At 40.5% G+C, this 24,094-nt stretch overlaps 1 protein-coding gene across 1 annotated transcript in view; it reads left to right on the top strand.

The window, feature by feature from the left end:
• The first annotated feature begins 1,956 nt into the window (after window positions 1–1,956).
• The window catches only part of LIN9 (lin-9 DREAM MuvB core complex component), a 111,368-nt gene continuing 89,230 nt past the window's right edge, over window positions 1,957–24,094 (top strand). The window contains exons 1-5 of the mRNA XM_019920538.3: window positions 1,957–2,625; window positions 9,593–9,625; window positions 11,055–11,149; window positions 12,672–12,776; window positions 23,659–23,792. Of these exons, the coding sequence (XP_019776097.1) occupies window positions 2,547–2,625; window positions 9,593–9,625; window positions 11,055–11,149; window positions 12,672–12,776; window positions 23,659–23,792 (446 nt within the window). The 5' untranslated portion in view covers window positions 1,957–2,546. The remainder of the gene's footprint in view (window positions 2,626–9,592; window positions 9,626–11,054; window positions 11,150–12,671; window positions 12,777–23,658; window positions 23,793–24,094) is intronic.

Below are 24,094 nucleotides of genomic sequence, written 5' to 3'. Positions count from 1 at the left end.
TTCTCCCATTCTGAAGGCTGTCTTTTGCTTTCTTGATAGTGTCCTTTGAAGCACACAAGTTAACACAGAAATAACTCAATATTTGATAAATGGGCCATGGGACTGGAAATGACCAAATAAGTCCCTATAATTTGGCTATGTTTATTTCCCTTATGATTTATTTTCATGACTTTAGTGACCTTGTCAAAATTTTAGTTTTTTTTTTTTCTTTAAGCAAACAATGACACATACAATCATGTCATTTTAAATTGGAATACACAATTCGAGGAAATTTAACAACCTTGTGATGGATGTGTTATCCTAACATCACAGAGGGAGAAACTGAGGCTCTGAGAGGGGCCGGATTCCTGATTCTATCACCCGGTCAATGTTGTCCTTGAACAAGTTACCAGATTGTTGGGAGGATCAAGTAAGTCAAAGATTATAAAAATCTCCCTCATAAATATCCAATAAAGACCCTCACTGAAAATAATAAAGTGCTTTGTTTGTAGTCACACAGCTAATAAGTGGTAGATCTGAGGCTGGGATACAGCTTCAGGCTTCAGAGTGTGAGAAGACTCATTTAGGGTCCTTCTTTAAAATGCAGATGATCAGAGAAATAGCGTAAAAATATCTGTTTAAACAGCAGACCTGCTGTTGTGTGTGTGTATGAAAACTGCCTTAAGATAAAACCTGGTTTGCCATCAGTTGTTTTTCATCGTCACATAAGATAGATCAGAATGTGATTAGAAGGCACAGGAGGAGTTAAGTTACCTATGAAGGATTACTTTGTAAAATTTAATTTTTCATACCCCTCTCCTTCACACCCTGCTTCACCTCCAACCTCAGTAAGTGGCGGTACCCAGTTACCCAAGGCACGAAGTTAGCATCCAGTGATACTTCCCATTCCAAAGTGGTGGTGGCAATAGCTAATATTTGAGCCAAAATGTGTTCTAGGAACTATTACAAGGTCTTTATGTTTACCAAGGCATTTATGCTCAAAACAACCCTGTTATTATCTGCCTTTTACACGTGAGAAACTGAGGCACAGAGAATTAATAAACAAACTTGCCTGAGATTATATAACTAGCAGCCAGAATTCCAGCCAAGACTTGGGGCTCCAGAGTCCATCCTCTGAAACTCTAGGGTGGCTGGTACAGATCTCTCCTCTCCTTTGCCTGCCTGCCCCAACAAGCTTCCTCCTGACTGGTTTCCAGAACTCTCATTTTGTCACACTCCAATTCGTTTCCCACATTTGTGTTCTACAACACAAATGGAAACATGCCAGTCCTATACTTTAAAACCCCACCACCCATTGCTCCAGTGCTCTTAGCAAGTTCAGCTCCTTAGCCTGGGCCGGCCTGTGTGTTCTGCTGTCCTCATCTGTCTACCACCTTTTAATTTTTTAGTTCTTGGAGTTCACCCGTGTTGTACTCTCATTGCTTAACTATCCCCCCCCGCCCCGCCCGCCCCCTTACATCCCTGGAAAAAAAGGACTGGAGCTCAATAACATTTGTCAGATGAATTGCTGAAAAGCAAGAGTGGTTTATTACTGGACGCTGTTATAGACAGGATTTGTGAAATCTTTCCCTGAGCTTCTTTCAAAACTGGATGAATTCTCATTGTGTTCTCATAACATTTCGATCAGGGTACTTCATCATCTTTAAGTGTCACTCTCGGTTTTTGTTTCTGTAATTCTCTCCCAGCTCACTACATGGTCTAGTGTGAATGGGTGAAAGAGCTGAGCAAAACAGTTCTTCAGCTGCCGACCTAAATGACTAACTTCATGACCTCTCAAGGTCTCTCCTCCGAGCTCCACGCAACTCCGGTTCCGGCATTCGGGAGGGGTGGCCCAGGCTCCCGAGGGGCTGCGGGCACCGCGAGTCCTGGGCGGGCAAGCTGTGGGGTTGCCGCGGCCTGAGCCCTCCTCCCCGGCCCTCCCCCAGCTCTCCGGAGAAAGGAGGGGATGGAGACGCCGGAGAAACGTGGGCTTGGAGAGCCGCGAAAATTTTACTTCGGGTAGAACCCCCTACGGAAATGAGGCCGAGAACCTGGGGCTTCTCCCCGCGCCGGGCCTACGGGTGCCGCTTCCCTGCCCCCCTGCCCTCTTCTCAGCCGGCCGGGGCCTCCTTCCCACCTTCCCTCCTTTTCCCCACTCGGAATAAACAGCCTACAGTTCCCGCAGCTGCAGCGCGAGACTCGAAACGCGCGCCGGGAGCGAGCCCCGGAGGGGGCGGGCGGCGCGGACCGGGAACCGGGCCGGGCGGGACACTGCAGCTCGCGCCGCTCCCCCCGCTCTCCCCGCGCTCCGGCGCCGGGCCCAGGTAGGGGCGGCGCGAGACGGGCCTGGCGGCGCGGCCTCCCTCCCCCTCCCTCCGGCCCGGCCGGGGGCGGGAGCGGAGGGGCGAGGCGCGGCCCCACTTGGCTGCACCCCCTCCCAGGGCAGGCGCGGGCGGAGCCGGGCCCGCCTCAGCCAGCAGCGGCGGGAGTAGCGCCGCGGTGCGCCGCACCGCGGGCAGCGAGCTCCGCATTCGAACCTCCCTCGCAAAGACAGTCTCCGCCCCACAATGCACCGCGGCGGGCAGCCTTTGAAAAAGCGGCGCGGCTCGTTCAAGATGGCGGAGCTCGACCAGTTGCCTGACGAGAGTGAGTAGCACCTCAAAGCACCCCCACTCTTCCCGCCGTCCGCCTGCCCCCGGGTTGCATCCGGCCGGGACGGGCGGCCGTGCCCTCTGCCGGGCAAGTGGGCTGACTGCCAGCCCCGCTGTGGTCCCCTAGTCCTTCCACCCCGGTGTTGCCGCCGCGTCGCCGCCTTTGTTATGGTGTCTGTGTATTGGTTTGTGGGGTTGTGTGAGAGCCAGGGCCGGAAACCGAAAGCCCGGGGGCCCAACCCGGGCGGGGCGGAGGCGGTGGCTGCTCTCCTGGCCCGGTTCGGGCCCCCGGCCGCGGTGGGGGAAGAGCGACCGCCGGCCGCGGGGGCTGTCCTCCCCGCCTGCACCGCTCGCCCGGCGCGGAGAGACGCCTGGCGGGGTTATGTAACTCGCTTTTGGGGGCCGGGAAGGGCTCGGGCCGGGGAGGGGGTGGTCACAGCTCTCCTTCTTGTCCCGGCCTCTGATCCTGTCCTGTGACAGTTCCTGCCGCTGTAGGCACTTATGATCATCACTGCCCTCCCCTCCCTCCTCCGGTGTGTCCACCCCTGGAAGCATTTCCGTGTCAAAGGGCTGACCCCTTCCCCTGGGACCACAGGTGGCTGTGGACCTTTCCAGAGATAATCCAGACTGGGTACACAAGTGTTCAGGCAGCCCCCATCCCGCAGACTTTCTTCTCTGCGTATGTGTCTTAGGAATCACGGGGGTACCTTTGCGCATGGATGTGACCATCACCACAGGCATATTCAGTACTCTTCCTGACACCCACCCTGTGCATTGCCTCCTTTAACCACGTTTACTCATTCTGCCACCTCAGACGTGGATGCTCACTTGTGTTTAGTAAGTAAAAGCACTAATTCTGTAGTTTAAGCACAATAGAACTTAATTTTGTAATTTACAATATTGTATTGATATAAAGTATAAAAGATAAAGGCACATCTTTCAGTTAATTACAGATGGGTCCTGATGCACACTCACTATTCGGTTTATGTATATATATCATTTGTGAGAGTTTTTAGTGTAATAGAAACAACTGTTAAATTTATCTGTGCAAGACACTTTTAAAGTGAGAACTGAACACAGCCAATTCTGTTTTCCTTGTGGGGTCGTATATTCTTAATGTGCTGTAAGGTTGAAAGTTCAAGTTGCCAGACTGGTGAAAAGTTGTATTAAGAGAGTTTGTGTTTTAAATTTGCTCTAGACCAGCGCGGAATTCCAGTAGAACTTTCTCAGTGATGGAAATGTTGTGTTTTGCGATGTCCAGTAGGGTAGCCACTTAACCATATGTGGCTATGGAACTCTTAAGATGTGGCTAGAATGACTTAAATTTCGTTTGATTTTTGTTAATTTAAGTTTAAATAGTCATGTGTGTCTAGCGGCTACTGTATTGGATAAGGCATAGCCGTAGACCACCAATGAATTTTATTGTTTCTTATTTGGAGAATACAGTCGACCGTGATTTAGGATGCTTCTAAATAAAGGTGGGCCTGCTAAACACAGTGTGCTCGTCATCTGGAAGTCCTTGATCTCTTTGTCGTAAAGATGTTTTATCACCACTTGGAAGTCCCACCCACTAGATAACTGTCATTTAGAATATTTGCTCATTATCATTAAACTTTTATTGAGGATTTACTCTGGTTCTTTGCAGACACTTGGGACTCATACTAGGGTTCAAATTACAACTACACTCTCAAGCTATATAAGATAATCACTTATATTGCTTTGTGACATCTCTGGTACACTAGGGTGTGTGTGGGCGTGCACCTTAGCTTGTGCGATATATGTCTTGTTTAGCTTGACCACAGCTGGTTGAAAGCAGGGATTGCTTTACCTGGTTTGTCACACAGTGCCATAAATCAGGTATATATGAATGCTTAATTTATATGGAATTGAATGTAGGGTAAGAGGCATGGTTAATGAAACTGCAGCAGAAGTGATTTCAGTTTGATACTAGAAGTAGCGATATGTCTCTTTGCCAGTTTTAGTCAAGGGGACTAGTTTGTAAGTTATCCAATAGTCAGTATAACATTAACAATAATAAAAGCTACTATCTATTTAGTACTAACTATGAACCAGGTGCTGTGCAAAGCATACTGTATACATTTGCTCATTTAATCCTCATTCCAGTTGAGGTAAGTACTCTTACTAATGAGGTAGCTGAGGCTATCTTCAGCCCAGATCTTTCCTCTGGGCTTCTGTGTTTAATATCTCTTGCCCATTTCACATCTTCTCTCAGATGCCTCAGAGGCCCCTCAGACTTTATGGGTTCAAGATCTACCTCATAATCCTACTGCAGTACAGAGATACTTCCAGTGGTTCCGGTCGTAATGAATGGCTCCGCTGTGCAGTCATCTAAAACCTAGATTGAGGTTGTCTTCCACACTTCCCATAATTAAGCCTTTACTGAATCTTGTAACTTTTACCTTCTAAATGTCTCTCGGTTTTACCTACTTCTCACCTTCATCCTGGTCCAAGCTGTCACCATCTCTTCTGCATTAATCGCTTCAGCCTCCCATCAATCCACCACCCAAACCCTCCCCCCCAACCTACACACAGCCAGAGTGATCCTTTCAGAATGTATGTTATGTCATCCTATTGCTGAAAACACTTTACTAACTACAAGACCCTTTGTGGTCTGGCCATTCCCCACCTCTCCAGCTACATTTTGTACCACTCTTCCTCTCATTCTATCCCTTTGAACTAAATTGGACCTTTTTCATTCCCTATACTCACTAGGCTTTCTTTTTTGCACATGCTGTTCTCTCTACCTGGAATGCTCTTCCTTCCTCTCACTTCCAGTTAAGTGCTGCTTATCCTTTAGATCCCATTTTAAGCATCTGTCCTCCCTGACAAATAATACATCTTCTTATTAAATCTTTTCACACCACTGTATAATTTCTTACACAATTACCACTGTGTAATTTCTTAGTGGCAGCTGTCACAGTTGCAGCTTTATGTTTGTTACTGTGATTGTTTGGTTAGCTTTGGTTAGAAGTCCCACCAGAGAAGGTGCCATTTCTGTTTTTCTTCATGCTTGCGTTCCAGTTCCATGCATGACAGCTGGCTTACTTCTCTGTTCTTTCTTTCATAACCACCCTTCTCTTGCCAGTGACTTCCCAAACATAATGCCCCCACCCTTCCTAGAATATTCTAAATGTTCTACCTCGGGGCTTTTTTACCTGCTGTTTCTACCAGCCTGACTCATTGCTTTGCCCGCCTGTCCTCTCATGGCTAGACCTTTTCACATGTTACCTCCTCAGAGAAGCCTTCCCTACCCACCCTGTGTAAAGTTAGTTACTCCCCACGCTGTGATCCCTTGGTTATTTCCTTTACAGCAGCTGCCACCAGTGTAGCTGTCATTTTATATACTTGTTTATTGTATGTCTCCTCCCACTACAGTGTAAACTTCCCTGAGAACAGAGGCCTTGTCTAGCTTTTCCTTCAGTTAACCCCAGTCCCTAGAATAGTGCTGTGGTAGGTATTCAGTGAATATATGTAGAATGAATGAACATACCCAGTTAAAGCAGGAGTCTAACTTAATTGAATTCACCTGCCTGTAAAATACATGTTCTTAACCTAATCTTTTTTTTTGATTGATCAAAGTAATACAAACAATAAGCATGGTCTAAAAATTAGTCCTGTACTATGTGCATTTTTCTCTAAGCACTTTTACATATACTAACTCATTTAATCCCCATTTTACAAAAGAAGAATAAGTAGCACAGAGAGGTTAAGTAACTTGCTTAAGATAACACAGTAAGACAGTGGCAGAGCCAAGATTCAAACACAGCTAGTCTCCATCTGTGTTCTTAACCACTATGCTATACTATCTCTCAAGAAGGGAAGAAGGTTAAAGGTGGTAGGTCAGAGTCTGCAAGATACAGTCCCTGCCTTCTTGGAGCTGGAATGAATATCCTTACAACTCACACCTCTTCCTTCAGATCTCTGCTCAAATATCACGTTTCAGAGAAGCTAATCATGAGCACCTTATAGAGAAATAGTCTTCCCTCCACCAACTCCCACCCCACATTCCCTATCCTTATTATCCTGCTTTATTTTTTTTCCGGTAGTGCTTATTGTCCCGTGGTGTGTGTGTGTGTGTGTGTGTGTGTGTGTGTGTGTGTGTCTGTCTGTTTCCCCCTCGCTAGAATGTAAAGAGCATCAGGAGCATGGACTTTGTCTGTTTTGCGTGCTGTCCATACCCTCAGTGACTAGAGCAGGGGCCAGGATGCAGGCAGCACTCTACACATATTCACTGAATGAATGAATGAATGATTACCACTTTTTCTCAAATGAACCATGTTTTTCTTGGTAGCTACACTGACACGTCGTGCCCTGTCTACTACTGCTGCTTTCCCAGTTGTGTTGTATTTTTTGAGGCTTCTTAGCAAGGCTTTATGGGCTCTCTCCCCCACTTTTCCCCCTACAACTTTACTGCCTTTGGTCATTAAACTTCACTTTGCCATACAGAAGCTGTTAACGTGTCCTGTTAACCATTCTCCACATCTAGGCAGGAGAGTAGGGGGAAAGCAAGAGTGGCTTTGATGTTGGTGGGTTGTCTGGCAAGCCTCTCATACTGCCTTGCAGAGAAGTCAGTTGAGGTTTAGAGATCTGAGATACATAAAAATGTTTCATAGCCAGAACCATGATACTTTATCTGTTTCTTCTCGTTTAACGCCTGTTGTCCATTTATGTGAGTTGTAAATCATTGCTGCTTTTGTTAAAAACCAAGGAGAATTAATCTGTCGTCTCTGATTTTTGTACTTAGTTCATGTTCTTCTATCTTACTTTATTCCCTGAGATCATCTTTTATTTATTTATTTTTGTGTTTTGTGTAATGTCATACTGGACTGTCTCCTTACAGATGTTGACAGACATTTTTAACAAGCCACTTACAAATCTGTTTTTTCTCAATGTAAGTAAAAGGCTAACCTTTCAAATAACATCACTACTGCCTGGTCTTAGATTATATTTTTTTAAACATAAACGGATGTCAGAGTAACTGAGATGAGAAATAGCTGGTTCTAAAATAAAACAAATTTAAAAATGAGGAATGATAAATAATAATTTGACTATAGTAAAAGAAAAAAAGGTGTTATAAACAGTTTTTTAAATTTAAAGAGGGAGATTTTGCTCATTAATAATTATGTGAATAATTTCTATTTTGAAGCATAGAAAGGTTTTTTCCCCTGTTAGTTTATTTTCTTTTATTGAGATATAATTAACATATAACATTGTATTAGTTTTAGGTGTACAGCACAATGATTTGATATTTGTATATGTTGCAAAACAATTGCCACAGTAAGTTTAGTTACTTACTAACTACTAATCACCACACAGTTACAATTTTGTTTTGTTTTCTTGTGATGAAAACTTTTAAGATCTATTCTTTCAGCAACTTTCAAATATATAATACAGTATTGTTAACTATAGTTATCATGCTTTACATTACATCCCCAGAATTTATTTATCTTATAACTGGAAGTTTGTACCTTTTGACCCCTTTCACCTATTTTGCCTGTCCCCCACCCCCTGCCTCTGACAACCACCAATTTGTTCTCTGTATCTGTGAGTTTGGTGGGGGTTTTTTGTTTTTTTAATTTAAAAAAATTTATTATTATTATTATTTTTTGGCCATGCCACGCAGCTTGTGGGATCTTAGTTCCCGACCAGGGATTGAACCCAGGCCCTTGGCAGTGAAAGTGTGGAGTTCTAACCACTGGACTGCCAGGGAATTCCCTTTTATTGCTTTTTTTAAGGTGTCACATGTAAGTGAGAGAGATCATACTTTATTATTTTTCAAATGACTTGAACTTCTTTGCAGTATACCTATGCAATTCTGAGATTTTCAATTTAGTGCTCCTCCTCTCTCATAAAAACTTCTTTCCCTATCAGTTCTCCTACTTCCCCTCACCTATAGATCCTATCCTTTATTTACATCAGAACCTGTAGCCCAGTGTTTCTCGAAATGGGCCTGAGGGGTACCTGCAACAGAATTCCCTGAGGGCCTTTATTAATCGCACAGTTTCTGCATGTATGGGGAGCTTCCTGGTTATTCTAATATGCACTGATGTTTTAGTCAGTGAACCCCTCCGGCTCCCTAATCCAGCTTGGATCTTTAAGTGTTGCACATACCTGCATTCTAGACTTCCAGGGGACTTATTGTCTGCTATGACAGTCCCTGGATCATTTCCATTTTCTGTTTTCTCCACTCTATTACCACTTCTGATCTGTGCCTCAATAAATGTCAATTCCCTTTCTCTTTTCCTTCTCCAGCACACTTCTGGATGAGGATCCCAAATCACTTTTGTCCCTACTCTTCCTCTTACCTCTCTTTCTACATTTTTCTGTCTTGGGAAGGTTTCCAGTTCTCACAGCTTCAAACAAGACTCCCAAATATCTCCAGTTCTTCCTTACATTGTCTGAGTTTTGGTCAATAGCTTGAATTGTCTACTAGTTATTTCTTTTTTTTTTAAAATAAATTTATTTATTTTAATTAATTTATTTTTGGCTGTGTTGGGTCTTTGTTGCTGTGCACGGGCTTTCTCTAATTGCGGCGAGCGGGGGCTACTCTTCGTTGCAGTGTGCAGGCTTCTCATTGTGGTGGCTTCTCTTGTTGCGGAGCACGGGCTCTAGGCACGTGGGCTTCAGTAGTTGCAGCACGTGGGCTCAGTAGTTGTGGCTCGCGGGCTCTAGAGCACAGGCTCAGTAGTTGTGACGCACGGGCTTAGTTGCTCCGTGGCATGTGGGATCTTCCCGGACCAGGGCTCGAACCCATGTCCCCTACATTGCCAGGTGGATTCTCAACCACTGTGCCACCAGGGAAGCCCTACTAGTTATTTCTAATTGCACATTCCACTGTCACTTCAACATTACTAAAACTAAATGGATCACTTTTAACCCTAAACCAAGTTCTTTTTCTCTTACTTTGATTATGAAGTAATACTGATTTGTTTTCATTGTAGGCTCTTCAGCGAAAGCCCTTGTCAGTTTAAAAGGTAAGAATCATAGCATGATTCTTTTAGGTATGACACAAACTAGGAATTTATTTCATTAAATTTATTTGGATATAGTATTTCTCTTTTCTTTCTAAGTTATGATTCATTATAGCTTTTAAATATTGATTTTCACTGGTGATAATAAGTTCATATGGGGAATCTGCCCTTGGTTTTCTCCCCCTAGAATTATTGATTAAAGAACTTTCTAACTAAATGTTCCAGACATTTCTTACTAGAGTTAAATCGTTTATTAAACAACTGGGCTAAGCTGTATTTTTACATAATTGTTTTTTAAGAATCTTGTCTTATAAGTAGTAATGCAAGTCTCTTGAAATAAAAGAATGATAGTATTTTTTTCTGAGAAAAAGTTAGACATGTTCCTTGGTCTTGCTGTTTCTTTGTGTAAGTACGTTAGACCTATCCTTTTAATATAATTTATTTTGAGATTTTACCTCTTGAGCAAGATTCTACTGGATAAGTAAATTTGGAACCAATGTAGATCTTCTCAAAGGTTCATTAGTACTTTCAGTTTTTAAAGCTACCGTATTATACTTTGGATTGGTGATCTACCAAATTAAGTCCTTCTGGCTTGAGAACACTTATCTTCCAGGATTACCCTAATTTATTTGCCTAGCAGGATCAACCCCATCCCATCTCTTTCCTTTTGTACTTATTAAAATGTATGTCTGAAAAAGTATTCCACTAATTTTTTTCTCCCAATATTAAAGCCATTTCTCTTTTTAAAGAAGTGATATAAATTTTTTATACAAAAATTAGAAAATGCTTTCAGGTAATTAGAAGGAAATAAAACTATCTTATGTATATTCATTCCAGTTTTCTATATCTGTCTCTAAATAAACATATCCTTTTTGTAAACGTTAAACTCGCCTTCTTTATTTTCATAACACGCTTAATCGGTAACTTGATCAGATTTTTTCTGGTTGCATACAACTCTGAAGACGTTTATTTGAATTAAGGGAAAAACCCCTGCATATTTCATTTTTGGATATTTCATTTTCATTTTTGGATATCAAGTGTTTTACACAAGCAGAAATATGTTCTAAATTCAAGGTTAAAGGAGCTTTTCGCATTTTTCCTTGCCTGCTTTCAGTCAGATTGTACTGAGGTAGTTCTTGGCAAATAAGAATAGAGGAATTATTGAAAAACAAAATGAAATAAGCCACACATGTTTTAATATGAAAATGTAATACTTTGAAGTAGCATTGCCTTGTCAGATTATTTAGCGAGTTTGACAAAAAAATACAGAAAAGATTTTTTTTATTTGTAATAAACTAAAATTATTATGGTCAGTATATTTTTTCCATATTCGTAAATATTTCAGATATATTGCTGTTATTAAAAAGGCCATGTTTATAGTATGAAATCCGTTGAACTAAACTTAAATATCATTAATAATTATTTATTACAGAGGGAAGCTTATCTAACACATGGAATGAAAAGTACAGCTCTTTACAAAAAACACCTGTTTGGAAAGGCAGGAATACAGGCTCTGCTGTGGAAATGGTAAGGAATTAGTTTTTCTTACTCTTTAGAATATGATAGCTAAATTGTCTGTATTATTGTCACGTGCACATTCTTACAGCACTACAAAAATTTTCCAAGGGTTTTCCCCAACTCCAAGCATTTGTGTCATTAAGTGTCATTGAACAGTATTTGATCATACCTAGATAAATAATCTATAGCCTGTGATAATCTGTTCATCATTAAGCATTTGTTAAGTAATTGTAGTTTCTTTAAGTAGGCAAACCCAAAAAACTCCAGCAACCCGAAATCTTACTTTTAATATAGATTTTTAATAATTTAATAGATTTTTTTAAAATAAAAAGATTGTACCTGGCTCTGGTCCCTACAAAAAGATATATAAATAAGTGGTAGGGTACTGAAATCTTGTGTAAGTCAAGGATAAATGCATTTAGGGCTGGGAAGTAGAGATGAGCATATAATTGGCGTGACTAACAATTTTCGGGGCCTCTCTTCCTGCCCTGCCCAGCCAGGTAGCCAGGAAATTTTAGGGGTCAATCATGAAACAAGCCTGGAGCTAGGTTAGACAGTAGCTGTCAGTAGCCTGGGCAGCTGGCCACAGTGAGTGTACAGGACTCTCCGCGCTGTTAGCATTTCTGTCAGCATCATTCTCTTCCTCCTCTCTGCCCATGGTCAGAGGAGGGGAGCAGGGTAGAAGGGACTTCCTGTCAGGGCTCTTCAGTGTTGAGACTCTCAGTGGGTTTAATTTCACCAGTCCATATCTCTAGCCTTGACCCAGTTGGATGCTTCCCATATGTTGCTAGCCCGCTGCACCGGCTTCAGTTCTAAGTAAGCATGGAACTGTCTTGAAGGGTGGGAGAAGGATTTGAAAAATGATGTGGGTGCTATTGGGATATTATTTCTGTTGTTCTTCCCTATTAAGCCTCTGAACCTAGGATGGACTGTAAAATTTTTCATATTATAAATCCTTAAGTGTGTGATGTACTTTGGATGCTTAAAATTTTTTAGTTCTGCATGCACTTATTAAGTATCTGTTATAGGTATCTTGTATTTTTATTTGCAAATGGAAATTTGTCAACAGTTTTTGACAGCAGATCTAGTATAATATTATATACATTTAGATTTACTCTCTAAAGTGATCTAGTAACTTTGTCCCAACCCAGCCCTATCCAATAGACCTATCAGGTGAAACACCCAACTGGTTGGTATTAATCCAAGCACCAACATAATGAGAACTAGAATTTCCAGAGCTTAATTTTCCTATCTTCAACATTCAAGACTGCCAGTGTACTATACGAAGAAGACTTGGGTTCTAGTTTTAATTAACAGCTAGGTGTTTCATTTCTAAACAAATTACCTACATATGTATCTTTCTACTTTCTAAAATCTGAAATTATTTGTGTGCTTTTTATTACCCGTTCTTCATCCTTCAATACTGCTGCTAATTCGGAGTTAGCTGTATTTTCGAAGTATAGAATTGTGTTTTGGAACAAAAATGGCAGGTGTTTGGCCTTTTCATTAAATAAAAAAATTTCTATCATAGCCTTTCAGAAATTCGAAACGAAGTCGGCTCTTTTCTGATGAAGATGACAGACAAATAAATACAAGGTCACCTAAAAGAAATCAGAGGGTGGCAATGGTTCCACAGGTATGTGTGTGCTAAAATTTTGTTTCATTGAAAGGAAGTGAGCAATCGCTCAGTATAATAAAGTTTATATTTATTGTTGTATGACATTTTGAGTAACAAGTTCTTTAAATCAGTACTTCAGCTCAGCTCCTATTTTAATTACCTAAAACAGGGCATTATTTTATTGATGGACTTTAAGCCAGTGTAGAAAGCCAGTCCTCAGTCTTAAAGATGCACACTCTTCTTTTTTTTGTTTTTGGCTGCACCACAAGGCATGTGGGATTTTAGTTCCCCGACCAGGGATTGAACCAGGATTTTGTGCCCCCTGCAGTGGAAGCATGGAGTCCTAACCACTGGATCGCCAGGGAATTCCCATGCACACTCTTTTTTTAAGCATGGAGATAGTGGATATTCAGCAAATGGATTTGGCAAATTGGAATCAGCTTGGCGTTTGCATGGAGATCAGAGGGGAAAACTCATTTTACTTTGTCATTGAGTGAAGTATGTTGAAGACTTCCCTTATCCAAAAGAGGAAAATATAGAGCATGAAATCATATCTCCTTTTTCATTTTTGACATCTTTTAAAGAAAAATTATAGTGGACATGTAAGAATCAAAACAATGAATGAAAATTAGATAAGGAAATATTAACCTTAAGAATACAATAATTTTCTCCTATGCAATGTATAATTTTTGATATAGTTATTCCCTACTTCCCATTCATTTTTTTTTCAAAAGTGTTATAACATTTTCCAGTAGGATGTATCACAGTAGAGGTAATTTTCTCAACCAAGGATTTGGCATCAAATTAATTAAAGGTATTACCAGCAATATGCCCTTACCAAAAACAAAAACAAAAAAAAACCCAAAGAACTTTTACATACCTTTATAATCATTTCAAATAGTAAAATACGAAAAAAATAGTAAAATATGTTCGTTCTCTGTAAAATGAACAAAAATATATGAACTTTTTAACATCAAGGACAAGTGTGCATAAGCATCTAAAATTCAATTTAAAAATTTGACCCAGTTGAAACTAACACACAGTGTGCATTTCTTGGCTCAGTAGATGTCGGATACAAGGTTGAATGAATACAAGAATAGTCAACAACTATTTCTTGTATTGATTTTAGAAGAGCTGTGTTATTAGGATAATTTGGATGCTTTAACGCTGTTTAGATTTTTTTAACGCTGTTTAGATTAGGATAATTTGGATGCTTTAACGCTGTTCAGGCGGTATGCGGGCCTCTCACTGTTGTGGCCTCTCCCGTTGTGGAGCACAGGCTCCGGATGGGCAGGCTCAGCGGCCATGGCTCACGGGCCCAGCTGCTCCGCGGCATGTGGGATCTTCCCAGACCGGGGCCCGAACCCGTGTCCCCTGCATCGGCAGGCGGACTCTCAACCACTGCGCCACCAGGGAAGCCCGTGGATTTTTTTTTTAAGTTCTTTTTTTTCCCTCCAACTATTTACTAGGAAAATTTTCAAACATACAGAAAACTCTGATCTTTGTGACTATGAAACCATCCTGCCCTAAGTCTATCCAAAGCCCTCCTCCCCAGGCGCATATCATTCCTTCTGGGACTATTTCACAAAGGCCTTTCTACTTGTGAGCAATACAGAACAAATATAACGTAGGACAGACATGATATGAGACTTCTTTAACTATGTGAAAAAATTTTATATCCTCTGAGTTTTCTCTTTTCTAGTCTTAACATGCCTAGTTCTTTCAATCTTCAGTTACATGATATGCGTTGTTCTCTTACTCTCCTAGTCACAGCCTCAAATCTGGTGTATTCTATCTGTGTGTTTGTTTAAAGAGCACTATTCAGAGCTGGAAAATTATTAAAAAACAACGTTTATTCAGTACTTAGTATGTGCCAGATCCTGTTCTAAGCACTTCATATGTATTACTTTGATTTAATCTTCAAACCCCCCATGAGTTAGGTTACTATTTTCTTATTTCCCATTTTTCAGGTGAGAAAACAGACACAGAGAAGGGTTTTTTTTTGTTTTTTTTTTTAATGTATTTATTTTTGGCTGCACTGGGTCTTCGCTGCCACGCGTGGGCTTTCTTTCTCTAGTTGCAGTGAGCGGGGGCTACTCTATGTTGTGGTGCACAGGCTTCTCACTGTGGTGGCTTCTGTTGTGGCAGAGCATGCGCTGTTGGCCCGTGGGCTTCAGTAGTTGTAGCACGTGGGCTCAGTAGTTGTGGCTCTCGGGCTCTAGAGTGCAGGCTCAGTAGTTGTGGCGCACGGGCTTAGTTGCTCCATGGCATGTGGGATATTCCCGGGCCAGGGCTCGAACTCATGTCACCTGCATTGGCAGGTGGATTCTTAACCACTGCGCCACCAGGGAAGTCCACAGAGAAGTTTCTTGTTCAAGATCACAAAGCTAATAAGTGAAAGCCGATACTAAATGGCAGGCAGCCTGTCTTCAGTGGTCTACTTTTTTGTTGTAGCTTTATTGAGATACAGTTAACATAGCATACAATTTACCTATTTAAAGCATACAATTCAGTCGTCTTAATATATGCGCAGAGGTGTGCAACTATCACCACAACCAATTTTAGGACATTTTCATCATCTTAAAATAAATCAGTAGCAGTCACTGTCCATTTGCCATTTGTTGAATAAACCCTTAAAAGTGTAATTGCTACAAGGGTATTTACACTTAAGCTTTGAAAGATACTACTTAATAACCTATTTATAAAAGTTGTAATAATTTATATTTCCACTAACAGATTGAATATATTTCCTCATACTCAACAGAGGAATCTTTAATACAGTTTTATATTCAATGAGCCACCAATATGCTATTTTAGAATTTGGGTCAATAACTCAGTAGGAATAAAAATAGCACTCTTTCTGATAATAATACTTTATAATAATTTGGTTATTATTTATGCTAAATTACTCATGACATATAATTTTTTTTTACATTAAAAAGTTAATTTTCTAAGTACAATGTGGTATCCTGAATTGGATTCTGGGACAAAAAAAGGACATTAATGGAAAAACTGGAGAAATCCAAATAAAGTCTGTGGTTTAGTTAATAGTATTATACGAATGTTAATTTCTTGGTTTTGACAAACCGTGGTTATATAAGACGTTAACATTAGGGAAAGCTGGATGCAGGGCATGTGGAACCTCTGTATTATCTTTGCAACTTTTCTATAAATCTACAATTTTTCCTAAGTAAAGTTTTATACTAAAAAATAAAAAGTTAATTTTGACCTTCACCCACCCTCCAGATCTGCTTCCCTCTTCCACTGGTAACCAACCACTGTAGTTTGATTATCCTTTTAGATCTTTTTAATACTTCTAAACCTTTATATATGTATTCATAGAAAATATATGGTATTGTTTGGTGTATGTAGTTTTAAAATTACATTAGTAGTATTATTTTCATGATATTGTATCAGGCATCATTCTTTATTTTTTCACTCAAAAGTGTTGTTTTTGGTTTGTTTTTTTTGGTTTGTTTGTTCTTTTGGGGTTTTTTGCCTCGCGACTTGCAGGGGTCTTGGTTTCCTGACCAGGGATCAAACCCGGGCCCCCTGCAGTGAAATCAAAAGTCTGTTTTTGAGATCTGGCCATGCTGACTGATTTAGTTAGACACGCTTCAATATTTCATTTCTTTTTACTGTTTTGTAGTAGTCAATCTTACACCATAATTTATTTATTTTATCGGCATTCAAGTGGTTTCTAAGTTTTCATTATTACAAACAATGCTGTAGTGAACATCCCAAACATATTTGTATAAATTTGCAAGTGTTTTTCTAGGGCAGATGGCTAAAATGTGGAATTGCTGGATCACAGGATATGCACATTTAAAGTTTTTAAAGTAGTGCCAAATTATTCTCCAAAGAAATTGTACTGGCTTATACTTTCAACCAGTAATATATCACAGTGCCTATTTTACCTAATGCTTCCTAACTCAGTATATAACTAAACATCTAGATTTTTGCTAATCTCATAATAGCATCTCACTTGTTTTAGTTGGCATGTCATCTATGAGTGACAGTGAGATACTTTTCATATATGTTTACAAACTTTCTTTCCTTAGCTCAAAACTGTTTTTCTTTCTCCCGTTTTTTATTAGATTGTTGGTCATTTTCTTGTTAGTCTGTAAGAATTTTATATATATTAAGAATATTAGCCCTTTGGCTGTTCATACTGGTTATAATTTTTTTCACAGTTTGTAGTTTGTCTTGTGCTTTGTTTCTATATTTTTCACCATAGAGGACTGAAAAAAATTCTAAGGGTCAAATATAGCTGTGTTTCCTTTTAATGACTTTTTGATTTTATGATTAGAAAGACCTTCCCTAGTCTAACATTTATAGTTTTAGAATTCCCTCTATATTTATTTCATTTTTAAAAAAATATGTTTAAATCTTCAATCCATCTGGAATTTATTTTGGAGTAAAGAATGAGGTAAGACGGCAACCGAATTTTTTTCCTAGAGGACTACTTATTTGTCCTGGGTAACATTTACTGAACAATCCATCTTTTTTTTTTTTTTTTTTTTGCGGTACGTGGGCCTTTCACTGTTGTGGCCTCTCCCGTTGCGGAGCACAGGCTCCAGACGTGCAGGCTCGGCAGCCATGGCTCACGGGCCCAGCCGCTCCGTGGCATGTGGGATCTTCCCCAACCAGGGCACGAACCCATGTCCCCTGCATCGGCAGGCGGACTCTCAACCACTGCGCCACCAGGGAAGCCCCAATCCATCTTTTATACATTGGTTTATAATGCTGCTGCATGACAAGCTGTATTCCTCTATATATTTGGGATTATTTCTAGACTTTTTTTTTTTAAGAGTTCAAATGGGGAAGACCAAGTTACTTTCTTTTTTTCTTTAAGTTTTTGTTTGTTTGTTTGTTATTTTATGGTTGCGTTGGGTCTTCGTTGCTGCGCGCAGGCTTTTTCTAGTTGCGGCTACTAGTGGGGGCTACTCTTCATTTTGGTGTGTGAGCTTCTCCTTGCGGTGGCTTGTTGCAGAGCACAGGCTTTGGTAGTTGTGGTACATGGGCCCTAGAGCACGAGGGCTTCAGTAGTTGTGGCATGGGCTTAGTTGCTCTGTGGCATGTGGGATCTTCCTGGACCAGGGATCGAACCCACGTTCCCTGCATTGGCAGGCGGATCCTTAACAACTGAGCCACCAGGGAAACCCCTATTTCTAGACTTTCTATCTCTTTATGTCTAGCATGTCTCTGTATGTGCTTGTGTCAACTTTTTTTTTAAATTTATTTTTTGGCCACATTGGGTCTTCGTTGCTGCGCATGGGCTTTCCACTAGTTGTGAGCGGGGGCTATTCTTCATTGCGACATGTGGACTTCTCATTGTGGTAGCTTCTCGTTGCGGAGCATGGGCTCTAGGGCACACGGGCTTCAGTAGTTGTGGCACATGGGCTCAGTAGTTTTGGCTTGTGGGCTCTAGAGCGCAGGCTCAGTAGTTGTGGCGCACGGGCTTAGTTGTTCCCACAGCATGTGGGATCTTCCCGGACCAGGGATTGAACCCATGTCCCCTGCATTGGCAGGAGGACTCTTAACCACTGCGCCACCAGGGAAGTCCTTCAAATTGTTTTAATGTGACTTTATATTGTGTTTTAATTTCTGATATAACATTATTACTTATCCTTTTTAAAGATTTTCCCAAGTATACTTGAACATTTATTTTTCCATATGAACTTCAGAATCAACTTGACTAGGAAAAAAATTCTGTTGGGATTTTCATTGATGTTGAACTAATATTATAAATTAATTTTGGGGTTATGACGTGTAACATTGGTACTACCCATCCAAGAACTGGTTGTAGTTCTACTTATTCAAGCCTTAGTACCCCTTAGTAGACTTTAACATTTTTTTCCATGTCAATCTTGCACCTTTCTTAAGTATATTCCTAGGTGTTTAATACTTTTTGTTCTTGTTATTTTTGCTGTCATAAACAGGATATTTCTTCTGTTTGATTTGTTCTCATTGATATATAGAAAAGATAATGATTTATTTATCTATCTATTTATTTATCTATTTATTTATTTATTTTTGGCTGTGTTGGGTCTTTGTTGTTGTGCATGGGCTTTCTCTAGTGGCGGCGAGCAGGGGCTACTCTTCGTTGTGGTGTTTGGGCTTCTCGTTGCGGTGTGTGGGCTTCTCATTGTAGTGGCTTCTCGTTGTTGGGCATGGGCTCTAGGTGCGTGGGTTTCAGTAGTTGTGGCACTCAGGCTCAATAGTTGTGGCTCACAGGCTCTAGAGCGCAGGCTCAGTAGTTGTGGTGCACTGGCATAGTTGCTCTGCTGCATGTGGGCTCTTCCTGGTGCAGGGTTCAAACCTGTGTCACCTACATTGGCAGGTGGATTCTTAAACACTGCACCACCAAGGAAGTCCCGATAATGGTTTTTTTTTTTTTGATTTATTTTCCATTATATTGAAAACTTAAAGTACCGTTGTAGCATCTCTTGTCATCATCAGTGGAAACAAGCCCTGTGATGTACTCTTGCAGGGAGTATACATAACCAATATCCCTTTTGAGGCAGTTTATCTCCTCTTTTGCTTCTTCAGGATCTGGGCTTTAGGGGTTCTGTGGGGCTGATGTTTGTGTAATGACCTTGATATTTCCTGTGTCCTTGGGCCTCTGGTCAGTCTCCTTCAGGCGTTGATAATTTGATTTCGTGGTGTAGGTAGGAGGCCTCAGTTCCTTGCCACATAGATCTCTCCTGAGGGCTGCTTGAGTATCCTCATGACACGGCAGCTGGCTTACCCCAGGATGAATGAGCTGGCACAACGTAGCCATCCCTGGTTTCACATCAACATGATCTCAGGCACAAACCTCCTTGTTTTTCCATTTTGTCTTTAAGTTACTTGTTGAAACAACTGGCCCCGGGGTCCCAAAGACTGTCGCGGCTTCGGCTGGTGGGACCCCTCCCGAGCCAGCAGCTTCAGTGAGTCCGCCCTCCCCTCAGGCTCTGGGGCAGTTGAGTCGATAATGATTTTTTTTTAAATAGAGATTTTTGTATAACAACTTTGTTTTCTCCCACTTTATTAGTTTATTCCTTTTAATGGTTATAGTTGATTTTCTTGAGTTTTCTGGGGGAGTCATATCACCTGAAAATAATGGTAATTTTGTCTTCTCCTTTACAATTTTATTCCTTTTGTTTAATTGGCTAATTCCATCAAAACAGTGTCAAAAATAGGCGTATAGGGCTTCCCTGGTGGTGCAGTGGTTGGGAGTCCACCTGCCGATGCAGGGGACATGGGTTCGTGCCCCGGTCTGGGAGGATCCCACATGCCGCGGAGCGGCTGGGCCCGTGAGCCATGGCCGCTGGGCCTGCGCGTCCGGGGCCTGTGCTCTGCGGCGGGAGAGGCCACAGCGGTGAGAGGCCTGCGTACCGCAATAAATAAATAAATAAATAAATAAATAAATAGGGGTATAATCAACATCTTTGTCATATTCCTCACTTTAATGAGAATGTTTTTAGAATTTTAACATTGAATATGATACTGACCTTTTTTTAAAATATTAATTAATTAATTAATTTTATTTTTGGCTGTGTTGGGTCTTCATTGCTGCACACGGGCTTTCTCTAGTTGGTGGCGAGCGGGGGCTACTCTTCTTTGCAGTGTGCGGGCTTCTCATTGCGGTGGCTTCTCTTGTTGCGGAGCACGGGCTCTAGGCGCACAGGCTTCAGAAGTTGTGGCACGAGGGCTAAGTAGTTATGGTTCGCGGGCTCTAGAGTGCAGGCTCAGTCGTTGTGGCGCATGGGCTTAGTTGCTTCACGGCATGTGGGATCTTCCTGGACCAGGGCTCAAACCCTTGTCCCCTGCATTGGCAGGCGGATTCTTAACCACTGTGCCACCAGGGAAGTCCAATACTGACCTTTCGATTGGAATGGGGAGAAATGTGTTTTGAAGGTTAAGAAAGTGTTCATCTATTTTTATTTTCTTGGTCAGTATTGCTAAAGGTTTGTCAATTTTGTTGATTTTTTTCAAGGAACTTCTGGTTTTATTGATTTTTCTCTATTGGTTTTCTATTTTTTCTTTATTTATGCTCTAACTTTTATTATTTTCTTCCTCTGCTTGCTTTGAGTTTTCTTCTTTCTCTAGTTTCTTAAGGTGGAAGGATAAGTTATTTATTTGAAATTTTTCCTTTTTTCTAATATAAGCATTTACCCAATGAATTAAATTTCCCTTCAAGTACTACTTTAGTTGTATCATTTAACTTCTGGTATGTCATGTTTTTTTAGTCATTTTGTCTACTTTTATATTCCATTAAGTGTTTTTTTTTAATGGATATTGAATTTTATCAAGTGTTTTTAGCATCAGTGGAGGTGATCATATGACTTTTATTGTTTGATTTATTAATAATGACAGATTACATTAATAGTTTTCTAATACTGACCCATCCTTGTATTCTTGACATGAATGAATTCCACTTGGTTGTGTTGTATTCTTTTGATGTTCTGATGGTGTTTTTTAAGCTTTTTAAAAAATGAAATGTAATTGACAACATTATATTAAGGTATACATGATGATTTCAGTGTTTGTATATATTGTGAAATGATCATCATAGTAAGTCCACTGTAGTTAACGTCCATTACCATAGTTACAAAAATATTTTTCTTGTAATGAGAACTTTAAAAATTTATTCTCTTAGCAACTTTCAGGTATACAGTATGGTATAGTCACCATTCTGTACATTACATCCTCATGACTTATTTATTTTACAACTGGAAGTTTGTATCTTTTGACCTTTCTTTATCCATTTCATTTGCCCCCCTACCCCTGTCTTTGGCAACCACCAGTCTGTTCTCTGTATCTACTGAGTTGGGTTTTTTGTGGGGAGGGAGGTAATTTTTTTTTAGGTCACACATATAAGTAAAATTATATGGTGTTTGTCTTTCTCTGTCTGACTTATTTCACTTAGCATAATGTCCTCAAGGCCTATCCATGTTGTCACAAATGGCAAGATTTCCTTCTTTTTTATGGCTGAATAATATTTTATATATATATATATTTATTTATACACCACATTTTCTTCATTCGTCAGTGGATGCATAGGTTGTTTCCATGTCTTGGCTATTGTATATAATACTGCAACAAACATGGGGCTGCATGTATCTTTTGGAGATAGTTCATTTCCTTTGGATAAACATCCAGAGTTAGAATTGCTGGATTATGTGGTACTTCTGTTTTTAATTTTTTGAGGAACCTCCATACTGTTTTGCATACTGGCTGCACCGATATACATTTCCAGCAACAGTTCACAGGGTTCTCTTTTCTCCACGTGCTCTCCAACACTTGTTATTTCTTGCCTTTTTGATAATAGCCATTCTAACAGGTATGAGGTTATATCTCACTGTGGCATTTGTCTGATGATTAGTGATGTTGAGCACCTTTTCATGTACCTGTTAGCCATTTGTGTCTTCTTTGGAAAAATGTCTTTCAGCGTCTCTGCCCATTTTTTAATCAGGTTGTCTTTTTGTTGTTGAGTTCTATGAGTTTCTTACATACTTTGGGTATTAATTTCTTATCAGATATATGATTTGCAAACATTTTGTCTCATTCTGTAGGCTGCCTTTTCATTTTGTTTCTTTTGCGATGCAGAAGCTTTTTAGTTTGATGTAGTCCCACTTGTTGATTGTTGCTTCTGTTACCTTTGCTTTTGGTATCATCCCCAAAAAATCATTGCCAAGAACAGTGTCAAGGAGACTTTTCCCTATGTTTTCTTCTAGGAATATTATGGTTTCAGGTCTTACATTTACAGCTTTAATCCATTTTGAGTTAAGTTTTATGAGTGGTGTAAAACAGGAAGCCAGTTTTATTCTTTTGCACATGAAAACCATTTCCCAACACCATTTATCGAAGAGACTGTCTTTTCCTCATTGAGTATTCTTGGTTACCTTGTCAAATATCTGTTAACCATATATGCATGCATTTATTTCTGGGCTCAATTCTGTTCCATTGCTCTAGTGTGTCTGTTTTTTTTGTTTGTTTGTTTTTTTGTGATACGTGGGCCTCTCACTGTTGTGGCCTCTCCCGTTGCGGAGCACAGGCTCCGGACGTGCAGGCTCAGCGGCCATGGCTCACGGGCCCAGCCGCTCCTTGGCATGTGGGATCTTCCCCGACTGGGGCACAAACCCATGTCCCCTGCATCGGCAGGCGGACTCTCAACCACTGCACCACCAGGGAAACCCTAATGTGTCTGTTTTTATGCTAGTTCCATCATGTTTTGATTACTGTAGCTTTGTAATATAGTTTATAATCAGGGTGCATGATGCCTCCAGCTTTGTTCTTTTTTCTCAAGATTACTTTGGCTATTCAGGTTTTTTGTAGTTTCATAACAGTTTTAGTATTGCTTGTTCTATTTCTGTGAAAAATGCCATTGAAATTTTAATAGGGATTGCATTGAAATCTGTAGATTGCTTTGGGTATTATGGACATTTTAACAATATTCTTCCAATCCATGAGTACAGAACATCTTTCTAGACATTTTTAAAGTTCATACAAATGAGTGATATTTTCTTCAGGTTCTTTCTCTCGCTCTCACTCTGTCTCTCACAATAGTGTCAGAGTCCTTACTTGTCTTTTCTGGACCTAGAACTCTAGAAATATTTTTCAAAAGTATCTTCTTCCTACATACCTAAATTGAAATTACACTGTAGTGCAAACATGGCGGGGGCAAATATTTCACCCTCCTTGTCAAAATATGTTATGAAATTGGAGGCTTTAACTTTGTAAGAAATAATCAGAATGTATATTTGTTAAATAATGACAAAAATTTTCATTTTGTATATTGTTGAATCTTTTTGAGTACCTACCATAATCTGGCTTTCTACAAATGTATTCACTGTTATAGATGTTCATTTTTACTTAATGGAACTGTAATTAATCTCTTTTTTTTATTGTACAGAAATTTACAGCAACAATGTCAACACCAGATAAGAAGGCCTCACAGAAGATTGGTTTTCGATTACGTAACTTACTCAAGCTTCCCAAAGCACATAAGTGGTGCATATATGAGTGGTTCTACTCAAATATAGATAAGTATGTATCATGGCTCATATCACAAGTATCATTTGAACCAGAAGTTTAAGATTTTCAAATGTTAAAAGCCTCAACCTGGGCTTCCCTGGTGGCGCAGTGGTTGAGAGTCCTCCTGCCGATGCAGGGGACGCGGGTTCGTGCCCTGGTCTGGCAGGATCCCACATGCCGCGGAGCGGCTGGGCCCGTGAGCCATGGCCGCTGAGCCTGCGCGTCCGGAGTCTGTGCTCCGCAACGGGAGAGGCCGCAGCAGTTAGAGGCCCGCGTACCACAAAAAAAAAAAAAATCTTTCAAAGCCTCAACCT

Source organism: Tursiops truncatus, chromosome 1 (genome assembly GCF_011762595.2).
Source record: "Tursiops truncatus isolate mTurTru1 chromosome 1, mTurTru1.mat.Y, whole genome shotgun sequence".
Taxonomy (NCBI): domain Eukaryota; kingdom Metazoa; phylum Chordata; class Mammalia; order Artiodactyla; family Delphinidae; genus Tursiops; species Tursiops truncatus.
This window is presented reverse-complemented; position numbering and strand designations above follow the sequence as displayed.